Source organism: Tarenaya hassleriana, unplaced genomic scaffold, assembly GCF_000463585.1.
Source record: "Tarenaya hassleriana unplaced genomic scaffold, ASM46358v1 Cleome4, whole genome shotgun sequence".
Lineage (NCBI taxonomy): Eukaryota > Viridiplantae > Streptophyta > Magnoliopsida > Brassicales > Cleomaceae > Tarenaya > Tarenaya hassleriana.
In genome coordinates this window covers 3,872,102-3,885,922 of record NW_010966881.1, presented here as the reverse complement: position 1 = coordinate 3,885,922, position 13,821 = coordinate 3,872,102, and the positions used below count along the sequence as shown (strand labels likewise).

The window sequence follows — 13,821 nt, the reverse complement described above, 5'->3', positions numbered from 1 at the left end:
TTATACTAATAATATATATATATATATATATATATATATATATATATTGACGCTGTTATAAAGAATATTTTTAATTTATCGACATGTTCTAATGTCTTATATAAATTCCATTTCTCGAGACATGACATTTTACGTTATACGTCTAAACAGGCAAGAGAAAACAAAAAACAAATGCATATTTCTAACGCTCTTATTTCTTCAATGCTTTAACGTGAAGGAGGAGAGCAAAAGACATCCCACAAAAAAGGGGAAAAAAAAGAGGAGGATTCTGAGAGGCAGTTCCCGTGATCTTCCCGCCTTTTCCTTCAAATACTTCGATCGAAGGCACTGCGAGAAGAACCAAAATCCGAACACAAACCGGCTCAGATCGAGATTTCGGGTTCGGATTCTGGATTTAGTTTGGGATTCAAGTTACCGAGACGTCGGAGATCGATCCAATCGATTATTCGATCGAAGACGACGGCAGCGATGGCGGCGATGATGCTGTGTCTGCGGCGGGGGATCGGAGGAGATGAGGCGGAGGAGAGAAACGGGGGCGTATCGTCGTCGTCGTCGAGGGGAGGGAGTAGATTCAGCTTGATCGATAGGATCCGGTGGCTCGATTTGTCCGATCGCCGGAAAATCGACCCCGACGCTCCTTCCGGTGGATTCTTCATCGATCCGAATACCAGGTTCTACCTCTCTCTTTCTCTCTCATGTGTTTTGAAATTCAAAATCTGCAGAGATTTTGTTATTTACTGTTTATATATATATATATATTTTTTCTCTTTTTCTACGTTTGGAGAATGAATTTCTGAAATCCAATTAGAAACACACTGTGTTCTACAGACCACTGAAATACTTTAATCCGTTGTGTGATTTATTTATGGTAATTGTCATCTTTCTCTTTCTAGAAAGTGAATTTCCATTTTACGACATTTATTCCAAATTATATGGAAAACTATAGTTACATATATATATTACTGATCGATTTAATAACAATGGTTCTTACATTGATTAATCTTAATTGTTTTTTAGATTTAAATTTAGTATTAATTTATCTGTTTATCACCAATAAAACCATGTTAATACAATTTATTTTTATTCAGGTATTATATATATATATATATGATTTAATACAACCCATCGAAATATAATGCTATTTCAAAATACTACGCGAAAAATATAAGTCATTTCTTTTGTTTCGGTAAATGTTTTAAGATTTAACGGGTGAAACGACAGTGCAAAACGTCTCTCTCGTCTCGAATTTAAAGTTTAAATTTGAAAAAATAGTATATTTAAATTTGAAAAAATAGTATATATTCCAAATCATAGTTAGTCCGAGTTTTAGACCAGAATATCCTGTTACCAACAAAACATTGAGATGAAAATTTCACACACAAAAAAAAAACATTTAGAAGCAAATTAGGTGAAAGCAGATGTGAATTATTTGAAAATGAAATAGAATGACAAATGGGCATCATCACATCGTCATCTTCTACTGAGATTTTTTTTGTTTTGTTTTGTGTAATTAAAATTTTCCCGAATCTTTGACCGATTTAGTAATTCTTATTATTTGCAATTTTAAAAATCGACAAAATCAGTGAGCTTGAGCCTTGAGATATTAATATTAGATTTGTTTAGTTCTACCAAAATCAAAATAAGTAGTATTTTCAATTTTGATGGGCTATCCATTCCGTATATAGCAATGTAGCATGTTGCCCTGAAAGTATGCCGCAACCAGCGGCAACACGTGGACTCCTCGTATAGTTGGATTAAAAAATTATATCATATCATATAATAAAAGAAATCAGAAATATATTATATCTAAAAGCAGATCTATAATAAACATCAAATATATATATATTTTTATAAGGAATATTTTTAATTTTTATAATTTTTAAGGTGATACTCCTCTTTTTATTACTAGAGTAAGATATTTTGCTAAAGATATCCAGTGTACAAATAGTTAAAGGACATTGCTCCGACCCTAAAAAAATGGACATATTCGTTAAAAATTATATACATCCATACAAATCAACACATGCGCGCGCAATCGCAATGCAATGATACGAATGATTATTGCTGGAAACTTTGGGATTTGAGAGCAGGTCTTACAAGACATGGGTGATGTTCATATTGGTCTGGGCACTCTACTCCTCTGTGTTCACTCCAATGGAGTTCGGCTTCTTCCGTGGCCTACCCGAGAATCTCTTCATCCTCGACATTGTCGGGCAGATCGCTTTCTTAATCGACATCGTCCTTCAATTCTTCGTCGCCTTTAGAGACAGCCAGACTTACCGCATGGTCTCCAGGCCAGCCCCCATCGCCATCCGGTCAGCCCTCTTCAGCGTTTGCGTTCGTCGATGTTTCTTGCGATACAAGAAACCGGCGTCGGATGAATGTTTTGTAGATTCTAAGCTTTGCTTTTGATTCGCAGGTACTTGAAGTCGGACTTTATCGTGGACTTGCTCAGTTGCTTGCCTTGGGATCTCATTTTCAAGGTACTAATGCTGATACTTATGGGAGTTTTTTCATGAATCTGATCAACAAAATCAATATAAATGTGTAACAGAAAGTCGGTATATTTTTTCGTTTCTATTACGAGACAATAAATATATTCAAAGGAGAATATATTTATTGTTTAGAATTCTGTTTTATGGTTTTCTGTAACTTCTTCTCTCCCCCTCTCTATTTCTCTCTCCTTTCGTATTGTATATAAAGAATTGTACAGTCAATTGATCAATACAATTTTTCTGGGTAAATTCTCAAATTCTCTGTTTCATAAAATGGTATCAGAGCAATCACATTAAGGTTCCAGGATCTTTTCCTCTGAGTTTTTTTTTTCCAGAACTTGTTCTTTCCTCTTTCTTCTCTGAGGATTCATGGATCCTTTGCCACATCCACCTTTTCCGGTTGGTGATTCTTCTCCGCCGATGTCTTCTTCTACCCCAGTCTCTGTTCAGACTGCGTCTTCTTTCGATTGTTTCGATAATCCTTATTTTTTGAGCTCTGGAGATCATGCTGGTCTTCAGCTTGTTCAGAAACGTCTCACTGGCGCTGGTGATTATGGCTCCTGGCACCGGGCTGTCACCATGGCTCTCGAAGGCCGAAACAAACTCTGTTTCGTTGATGGTTCGTTACCTCGTCCTGGTGATGATGACCCCACACTTCGTTTCTGGAAGCGCAACAACGCTATCGTTGGCTCTTGGCTCATCAACTCCGTCGATGAGGATATTTCCCAAAATCTGATGTTTTATCCCACCGCTCGTGAAATGTGGCTTGATCTTGCTCATCGTTTTCAGCAATCCAATGCTCCCCGTAAGTATCGCGTTCGACAACGTCTTCGCAGTCTTCGCCAAGGTACGCTGGATATAGCCAAATACTATACTGCTCTTTCCACTATCTGGGAAGAAATGAAGACCGTCCGCGTCTATCACAGATGTACTTGTGGTCGATGCACCTGTCATGTTGATCAGCGCTGGGTTGATGAATTTGAAAGTGATTTCGTTATTGATTTCCTTTATGGATTGAATGATGAGTATGAAGGTGTCCGCAATCAAATCACTATGATGGATCCTATGCCCGATATTCAGCGGGTCTATAACTTGGTTATCCAGCAAGAACAACAACGTCTGGTTAAATCCTCTATTCCGTCTGATGCGGTCGTCTTCCAAACTTCTATTTCTCCGTCGGATGCGAAGGTCGCTGTTGTTGCTGGTCGTTCCAGACAGCGTCCCTTATGCTCCCATTGTGGTTTGTATGGCCATACCGTTCAGAAGTGCTACAAGCTACACGGTTATCCTCCTGGATATCGCACTTCGTCTCAGCCTAAAGCCCAACCGAAGGCCCCACCTCGTAGTGACCCTCCTGCTGCTGAAAATTATGCAAATATGGTTAAGGACACTGGTTTAGTTCCTTCTCCTGCTGTCTCTGACCTGGGTAATTTCTCTATTGCTCAGCTACAGGATTTATGTTCTAAGCTCAGCACTCAGCTCAAGACATCTGGACCTACCATTACTGATTCAGGAGCTCCGGATAATACTGGTACCTCTGGTACACCTCTTATCCTTTCCTCCTTTATATGCTCCTCTGTTTCTGATGGTTTGTTGCGGACTGCTTCTTCTTCTTGGGTTATTGATTCTGGTGCCTCGGCTCATGTTTGCTTTGACAAGAGTCTGTTTCGCAATATTGCTCAGGTTACACCTCGGTCTGTAACATTGCCGAATGGTCATCATCTTTTAGTTCATTATATGGGCTCTGTTTCTCTGAATGATCATCTTCTCCTTCGTGATGTCTTTTATATCCCCTCTTTTTCCTTTAACATTGTGAGTGTGAGTGCTTTGCTTCGTGATACTGATCTTCTTGTCCTTTTTTCTTCTGATTTTTGCCTCATTCAGGAGCCTATTCAGGGCTCGACGATTGGGAAGGCTGATCTTAAACACAACCTATACTTTCTCGAGTCCAGCTCCTCCTCCTCACACTCACCACCTTCTTTTCCAGTTCAGGCTTTCCATGCTGACTCTGCACTTTGGCATAGTCGGCTTGGCCATCCTTCCATCCAGAAGCTTCGCTCGTTATCTTCTGTTCTTCCTGTCAAGAATTTTTCTGTTCTTTCCCATTGTCGAGTTTGTCATTTCGCTAAACAACGGCGTTTGCCATTTGTTTCTCATCATCATTTAGCTCCCTCTTCTTTTGATCTCGTTCATATCGACACATGGGGTCCCTTTTCTTCCATTTCATATGATGGTTTTAGCTATTTTCTTACCATTGTTGATGATCATTCCCGAGTTACATGGGTTTATATGATGAAATCTAAAAGTGATGTTATTCGACTTATTCCTGAGTTTGTTACCCTCATTGAAACTCAGTATGGATCGACTATTAAGGCCGTGCGTTCGGATAATGCCAATGAGCTCAAGTTTTCTGACTATTTTCGTGCCAAAGGGATTGTTCATCACTTCTCCTGTGTTTACACTCCTGAGCAGAATTCTGTGGTTGAACGGAAACATCAACACCTGCTTAACGTGGCCAGGGCACTCTTATTTCAGGCACATTTGCCTCTGTCCTTCTGGACTGACTGCGTTCGTACCGCTGCTTATCTTATTAACCGGACACCGTCCCCTGTTTTGATGAATCGGTCACCCTTTGAGGTTTTGCAGGGTCGTGTTCCGGCTTATGATCATTTGCGAGCCTTTGGATGTCTCGCTTATGCCTCCTCTTCTCCAGCAGCCAGACATAAGTTCTCCTCTCGTGCTCGTGCTTCAGTGTTCTTGGGATATCCTCCTGGCTACAAAGGGTATAAACTCCTGGACTTAGATTCTAATTCCATTTTTATTTCTCGACATGTTGTGTTTCACGAGAATATTTTTCCCTTTGCCATTGGTCATGCTCCTTCTTCCTTTTCAGACTCCATCTTTTCTGACCCAATTTTACCACTACCAATTCCCACTCGTGATCCTCCCTCGGATTCTTTAGCCCCTATTCCACTTGTTTCGTCTCCTTCTCCTAATGCAACTTCTACACCCGTTTCTTCTCATTCTGCCTCTTCTCCTCCACTGGCCCCTGTTCTTTCTCGTCCTTCCCGCCTTACAAAACCCCCTGCTTATCTCCAAGATTATCATTGTTATCTACTTCCTTCTTCTTCTTCCCCGTTGTATCCTCTGTCCTCCGTTCTCTCCTATAGCAATCTTTCTCCTTTGTATCGAACCTTTATATTCAACCTTCATCTCACCTCTGAACCTAAGTCCTTCAAGGAGGCTGTATCTTCTGTTGAATGGCGGCGTGCCATGGACACTGAACTCGCAGCACTTGATGGAAACAAGACCTGGTCTGTTGTCTCTCTTCCTCCCGGGAAAAGAGCCGTTGGCTGCAAATGGGTGTATAAAATCAAACGTCAATTCCCGATCTCCTGACCCGAAAACCTAAAATAGCAGGAAGGGATCGATTTCTTGGATACTTTCTCGCCAGTTGCTAAACTCGTCACTGTCAAGTTGCTTCTTGCTTTGGCAGCAACACATCACTGGACCTTGACGCAGATGGATGTCACTAATGCTTTCCTCCATGGCGAGCTTGATGAGGAAATTTACATGGCATTGCCTCCTGGTTACACATCTCTACCTGGCGTCACTTTGCCTGCTAATCCGGTATGTAAACTGCATAAATCGTTGTATGGGCTTCGCCAAGCTTCTCGCCAATGGTATTTCACCTTTGCCAATGTCTTGATTGCTGATGGCTTTTCCCAATCTTCTTCTGATCACGCCTTGTTTGTCAAGAAGATTGGTGATTCCTTTATTGCGTTATTGGTATATGTCGATGACATCGTTATTGCCAGTAACAACGATGTTGCTCTTCAGCAGCTCAAGTCTCTGCTTCATCATAAATTTCGGATCAAGGATCTGGGGAAGCTTCAGTACTTTCTGGGATTGGAGGTAGCTCGTTCCAAGCTTGGGATCTCTGTCAGTCAACGTAAGTACTGTCTTGACTTGATCAGTGACTCAGGGTTTCTGGCTTGCAAGCCTGTTTCCACCCCTCTTGACCCCGGTGTTCGCTTATCCAGAGATTCCGGCGTTCTTCTTCCTGACATTCCTGCATATCGTCGGCTCATTGGTAGGTTATTATACCTGACCATCACCAGGCCTGACATTGCTTATGCTGTTCATAAGCTCAGTCAGTTCCTGTCATGTCCCACTGATATTCATCTTGCGGCTGCACAAAGGGTCGTTCGTTACTTGAAGACTAATCCTGGGCAGGGTATTTTTTACTCTGTTTCTTCCCCTTTGTGCCTCAATGCCTTTGCCGATGCCGATTGGGCCTCTTGCCCGGATTCGCGACGCTCCACATCTGGGTTTTGTGTGTTTCTCGGGGATTCGCTGATTTCTTGGAAGGCTAAGAAGCAGACTACGGTTTCCCGCAGCAGCACCGAGGCCGAATATCGTGCCCTGGCCAACGCTACCTGTGAGCTCATTTGGTTGCATAGTCTTTTGAAGGATTTACACATTACTGTCACTGGGCCTGCGAAACTTTTTTGTGATAATCGGTCTGCCATACACATTGCGACGAATCCTGTTTTTCACGAACGAACAAAGCATATCGAGATCGATTGTCATCTCGTTCGTGATAGACTGCGGGCTGGGTTTCTTCTGCTTATGCACGTCAATGCCGAAAACCAGTTGGCCGACATCTTTACCAAAGCTTTGCAGCCTTCATTGTTCCTGAGTCTGCTTTCTCGGTTGCATATCTCAAGCCTGTTCCTCCCGTCTCCGTCTTGACGAGGGGGTATTACGAGACAATAAATATATTCAAAGGAGAATATATTTATTGTTTAGAATTCTGTTTTATGGTTTTCTGTAACTTCTTCTCTCCCCCTCTCTATTTCTCTCTCCTTTCGTATTGTATATAAAGAATTGTACAGTCAATTGATCAATACAATTTTTCTGGGTAAATTCTCAAATTCTCTGTTTCATAAAAGTTTCCAAAATCTTTAAATTCTTCAGGATAAAGACATTAATCTTTTTTGAAATTTCACTCTTGATGCATTTTCAGTGATTTGAGTTGCCTTCTACGTACACATTCTTACATTAACTGACATAAGAGGTTCTGTTCTGCTCGACATATATGTAACACTGAAACCACACCAATATTCTAGAAGATTATTATCATATTACATAAAATAATAATATGATAATTTTCTTGAATATTCTATTAACCTCTCATGTAAGCTTCTTGATTCTGTCGTTGCAGGCATCAGGGAGACACGAAATCGTGAGGTACATGTTATGGATAAGGTTATATCGGGTACGAAAGGTGATCCAGTTCTTTGAGAGGCTGGAGAAAGATACCCGAGTCAACTACCTCTTCAGTAGAATCATGAAGCTCATGTTCGTCGAAGTGTACTGCACTCACACTGCAGCCTGCATTTTCTATTACTTGGCCACGACCTATCCTCCGGAGAAAGAGGGTTACACCTGGATCGGGAGTTTGAAGATGGGGGATTTCAGTTACGAGAATTTCAGACAGATCGATATATGGAAACGTTATATTACATCTTTATACTTCGCCATTGTCACCATGGCCACTGTCGGTAAGTCACTATAATGGAAGGAAGGTTTAGAGTTTAGGAATTGGGGTTTAGGTGCCTAAAAAGCTCGTCAAGATCGATGATTGTTGCTTTCTTTTCTGCTGCAGGGTATGGAGATATTCACGCGGTGAACGTGAGAGAGATGATATTCATAATGATATACGTTTCGTTTGATATGGTTCTCGGGGCATACTTGATCGGTAACATCACTGCCCTTATCGTTAAAGGATCGAAAACCGAGAAATTCAGAGACAAGATGAATGACCTGTTAAAGTACATGAACCGGAACAAGCTCGGAAGGGAGATTAGAAGTCAGATAACTGGTCATGTCAGATTACAGTATGAGAGTAACTATACTGACACTGCCTTGCTTCAGGACATGCCTGTCTCTATCCGTGCAAAGGTTAGGTTTCGATAACGGCCGAGCTTATATTCATTTACAGTGCTTTTGTATAGTTCTTCTTGGCATGGGTACTCGAATAGGGACCGACATGTACTGGTAGAATGCGTCGTTTCCGCCTTTCGGGGAACCCAAATTCTGGGTTTGAAGTCGGATTTCGTCGTGTCTCGTTGGTCGTCGCAACACGCGGTCACCGAACCCTCGCCGCACTCTGCGGGTATCCAAAGATCAGATCCTGATTCTCACGAGGTTGAGGTCAGATATACTGAGAAGACGAGGCGGTCAGCTATGCTCGAGAAAACTCGGGGATCCGACCCGCGCCCAGACTGCTTTTGCATATTGGCCACTACACCCTCTTTCTTTGTTTTTACAGATCGCAGAGACATTATACATGTCTTACATCGAGAAAGTCCCTCTCTTCAAAGGATGCTCCACAGAGTTTATCAATCAGATAGTCATTAGGCTCCATGAAGAGTTTTTCCTACCCGGAGAAGTAATAACCGAGCAAGGAAACGTCGTGGATCAGTTATATTTCGTCTGTGAAGGCCTACTGGTACATAATCCTCACATATCTTCTCATACTTAGATCTTCCCGTCTCACCTTACATTTCACGGTTTATATATCGCCGTAGGAAGCTGTCGGGACGGAGAGGGGCGGCTCGGAAGATCCCCCAACGCTTCTAGGGCCTCACGACTCGTTCGGAGATATCTCCATAATCTGCAATATCCCTCAGCCTTTCACTATTCGAGTTCGTGACCTCTGTCGCCTCTTACGTATTGATAAACAGTCCTTTACCGACATTGTCGAGATATATTTCCACGACGGGCGCAAAATCTTAGATAACATTTTGGAGGTAATCGAGTTCTCTTCCTCCCAATCTCCTGTACCGATATCTCTTACTCTTACATAAACTACATTTAGGAGTGGACACAGGTCGGGTACTCCGAGGTTTTCGGGTTCCTGAATGTCTCGTGTCTCATGAGATATTACCCGATCTCGGACCCGTTTTTGTCAGATATCTGAAAGTCGGTTTTTTTTCTTTCCCAGCCATAACTAGTACTACATTCACATTTAGTGTTCCGAATGAGATCTGGAAACTTACATCACAGTTAGGATATATTTCTGAAGTAATCTTGCTTATAAGTTCCGATGAGAGCGTAAATTGCAGGGGAAGGACTCGAACGTGAGGATAAAGAAGCTAGAATCTGACATTATGATGCATATCGGTAAACAAGAAGCTGAACTCGCATTGAAGGTTAACAGTGCAGCTTATCAGGGCGATCTTTACCAGCTCAAGAGTTTGATCCGTGCTGGAGCCGACCCGAACAAGACGGATTACGATGGAAGATCTCCTCTGGTAAACCATCTTCGATGTTTTAAACAACGATTCTTGATTTGTAAATTGCAGAACTCATCTTCTTTCAGAATCTTGAAATCTTTTTCTGCCGAAATCGATACGATTCTCTTTCGAAGCTGTAATGTTTTTTTATTATATGCAGCACCTTGCGGCCTCTCGAGGCTACGAGGATATCACGCAGTTTCTTGTTCAAGAAGGCGTAGATATCAATCTCAAAGGTAATATATGTAGTATCAGTTACTGTCATGTAAGAACAGGAAAGATACTATGTTTATGTTTTTTTTTTTCTTTTAACTGTTCTGTAGATAAGTTCGGTAACACGCCTTTGCTAGAGGCCGCGAAGAACGGGCAAGACGAAGTGATTGCTCTGCTTGTAAGAGAAGGAGCGAGTTTCCATCTCGAAGATCCCGGAAATTTTCTATGCACTGTCGTTGCAAAGGGCGATTCCGAGTTTCTCAAGAGACTTCTCTCCAGCGGTATCGACCCGAACGCGAAAGATTATGATCACAGGACGCCGCTCCATGTCGCCGCATCTGAAGGCTTGTACTTGATGGCTAAAATGCTCGTTGAAGCCGGAGCCAATGTCCTTGCAAAAGATCGGTAAATGTCTCATTACACGAGTGGGCGAGTCGCTAATATTTCTCGAAACTTACGAACTCCGTATCTCTCGACAGATGGGGGAATTCCCCGGTTGACGAAGCAAGGATGTGCGGAAACAAGAAACTGATTAAGTTACTCGAAGACGCAAAAACCGCTCCGTCTTTGACCTATCCTTCGAGCTCTCATGAACTACAAGGTACTTTTTAAACCCGAAACTCGAAATCATAACCTAAAAAACCCTCGAAACGTTACAATTCGTTTGGTTTCGGGTGAAACAGCCGAGAGAATTCACAGACGGAAATGCACGGTGTTTCCCTTCCACCCGAGCGAGGCTAAAGGGGGTAGAAGAAGGCACGGAATCGTGGTATGGATCCCGAACGATATCCAGCAACTTATCGCCGTGGCTGCAGAACAGCTCGGACACTCGGATGATTCATTTGTCATAATGTCGGAAGAGGAAGGCGAAATCAAAGACGTCGATATGATCAGCGACGGGCAGAAGCTCTATTTGATTAGTTCTACACATCAAACATGATTACTGGGAATTACAGCAGAAACCCGAAACCATATATTGTCTTTGCCTATTAGTCTCTTACACAGTATATATTTCATGAGCTGTTTTCGTGTTCGATCGAAGTTTTTTAGGAATACAACCTGAATCTGTCATTCTTAAATGAATGTTCAGAACACAACCAAGAACATAGAAGCATATCTATACATATATATATGAACACAGATGGACATGAAACTGATAAACCCTCTTGAGGATTTATCGTAGAAATTTCTGAACTTCCATTATTCCCGATCTCCTGACCCGAAAACCTAAAATAAAAACCCTAAATCCAAACCCAAACCCTAATCGTCTCGGTCCATTCATCCATTTCTAATCACTCGCACACAAGTCTACGTACAAAAATGCCCGTACAATAAAATCGCATGCTTTACCCAACAGTCTCTTACACGGTAACCAACAAGCTTTGATCTCATGCTATTTGGACATCATCATCATCATCAAAACTGAAACAAAAAGACATCGTTGCACACTTAGCTTCAGACAACATGATGGATTAATTAACCGAATCTAACACATTGAAGCTGTCTGAAATGTTTCTGAGCATCCCGGTTTCCAGGATCCGAAGCTTCGATTTCGTCGTCGGAATAATCTGTGATCTCACGTGACGTAAGAAGACGAACGAGAGTGTCCATGACACAGTCAAGAAGAGGAACATACGAGAAGATTGACAGAACCCTCGAAGCAGAACCCATTTGATCTCCTGAAAGATTACAAAAAAAAAAAACTTCGGAAAGAAATGTTTACAATAGCTTTTCTCAATTTCAAGAACCAGAAAGTATTGTGATGATAATGATGATGAAGAATAAGAAGGAAAAGGTGGATTTATAGTGGAGAAAACGTGGCTTGATCTCCAAGAATAAGAGTCTTGGGACAAAAACATAAACTTTTCTCTTCAGTCTCTGATGTAATTTCGTGGAGTATTACTCGGTGACTTTATAGCTGAAAATTCTTCTGACACGTTATCAGTCATCTATGACGCATAAAGGAGGAAATTTTACATGAATTATATCGACGTATAACGCATATCTAACGAGATAATTATTATATATATATATATATATATATATATGTTATATTTTCTAATGATTCGTGATGGAACAAGAACAACGCAAAACGTATTACAATTAAAATAATTAAAGATTTTTTAAAATTGTACGGAGTTAGTAGTTTCTATATTATTAATTTATTGTTGCATGTTTGACTAAAGTCTGGCGGCGAGAAAAAAAAGTAAATTGTACGAATAAAAAAATGAAAACTCGGACATAATTAGTGGTGTTAACGCATGTTTCCACTAGCTTTTTTTATTATGACTGAAATGCCCTCCCTATTTCTCCGAATTACAACTTACGCCACAGCACCTATCTCCTCCCTCTTTGTTCTCTCGATCTGGTGACAATTTTCTTGACAGAATAATTCAAACTCTAACAACACAATGATTTAACCAAATTGAATGTGATATCAAAATATAATATTTTATTTTCTAAAAATTATAGAAATCAAATCTGAATTTAACTAAACTTAATAAAAAATAACTGATTTTTTAGAAAAAATAATATATTTTTATCTATAATAATTAAAATCCAAGAATATATATTATCAAAAGATATAAAATCATATTTCGTCAAGGTATATATAAAAGATTTGAAAAATTTATAATAATATTATATAATATTTAGATTTAATATTATTTTTATATTTTACATATTTATATTAATTAAATAAGATAATTTTTAATTTTATTTTTTTATCTATAAATATTCTAATATTTTATATTGAATAATAAAAAATTCAGCGATTTTTTTATCCATTTTTCTATTATATATATAGTTCTCATTTGTGTGATTTCATATTTTTTTTTTATAACCGAAAACCCCTAACTGCTATCATTCGGACGCGCTGACTAGACAAACTTCCGGCGCGATAGCAGCCTTGGTATATGGATCATATAAATGCAGAAATTACTTTCCTCCCCACCGGTCAGAAATCGAATACTATTCCCCTCTTCTAACTTTTTCTATTATATATATAGTTCTCATTTTGTATGCTTTTCATTGTGTTACCCAACGAGGAAGAAACAATTTAATGCTCTTCATTTGATATGTTTGTGTACAAGAAACTATTTCCCTCTTCTAACTTTTCTTTGTCATAATCGAGTGATCTATTCCTAGATGATATTGGTCATCATACAATTTTTACATTTTTTTTAAAATTCTTTATTGTTTATTACACGATCGAGAGGTATGCACTTGGTTAACATAGCTTTTATATTTCAATGAGTTTTGGATTCAAATTAGTTATTTCGTATTGTTTATATTTTATTATTTTCGAATTTACTATTTATATGGTTTTCAACTTAATTTAATTTTGTTTAAAACTATAATTAATTTGATTTAAAAAAATTATGATAAACAGATTTTTAATTCGATTCTAATATTGAGATATGTTATTTACTTTAATTCCGTTTGTTTGTTTTTTTATTTATCGAACAGAGAATAATCTTATCTCAAACAATCATTTTATATGTCGAACAGAGAAATGATAACCTCAAACCCGAATTCGAACAAATCCGATGAACTCTGTGTAATCGTGAAAATACATCATAACACATGGAATCAAATGCCTACAACTTTCAATACAATATATTACACAATAGTTCTACAGTTTCGATCCAGTGTTACGCACCTCACTGGACGCAGGCTCACGTGAGCCAATCACATCGAGAACCTCTCTTAGTACCATTTCCCTTATCTGACCGTACACGTGTCCATCAAACCCTCGTCTCACAAGATCCTCGCTCAATCTAACGGCGGCTTCAACCGTCTCCACCGCC

At 39.8% G+C, this 13,821-nt stretch overlaps 2 protein-coding genes across 3 annotated transcripts in view; one reads left to right on the top strand and one right to left on the bottom strand.

Annotated features, from left to right (window-relative positions):
• Window positions 1-137: 137 nt before the first annotated feature.
• On the top strand, window positions 138-11,046 carry LOC104823836 (potassium channel GORK). Its single transcript, XM_010555583.2, has 12 exons — window positions 138-671; window positions 2,091-2,315; window positions 2,420-2,483; window positions 7,723-8,062; window positions 8,167-8,462; window positions 8,833-9,012; window positions 9,092-9,313; window positions 9,629-9,817; window positions 9,960-10,035; window positions 10,123-10,417; window positions 10,492-10,613; window positions 10,696-11,046. Exons 1-12 carry the CDS (start codon window positions 469-471, stop codon window positions 10,950-10,952), a joined length of 2,469 nt encoding a protein of 822 aa, XP_010553885.1. The 5' UTR covers window positions 138-468; the 3' UTR covers window positions 10,953-11,046.
• Window positions 11,047-13,530: 2,484 nt separating this feature from the next.
• The window catches only part of LOC104823834 (enoyl-CoA delta isomerase 1, peroxisomal-like), a 1,108-nt gene continuing 817 nt past the window's right edge, over window positions 13,531-13,821 (bottom strand). Inside the window, exon 2 of one of the 2 annotated variants that reach the window (XM_010555580.2) lies at window positions 13,531-13,821. In XM_010555580.2, the coding sequence (XP_010553882.1) occupies window positions 13,647-13,821 (175 nt within the window). In that variant the 3' untranslated portion in view covers window positions 13,531-13,646. The other variant, XM_010555579.2, reaches the window with a different exon arrangement.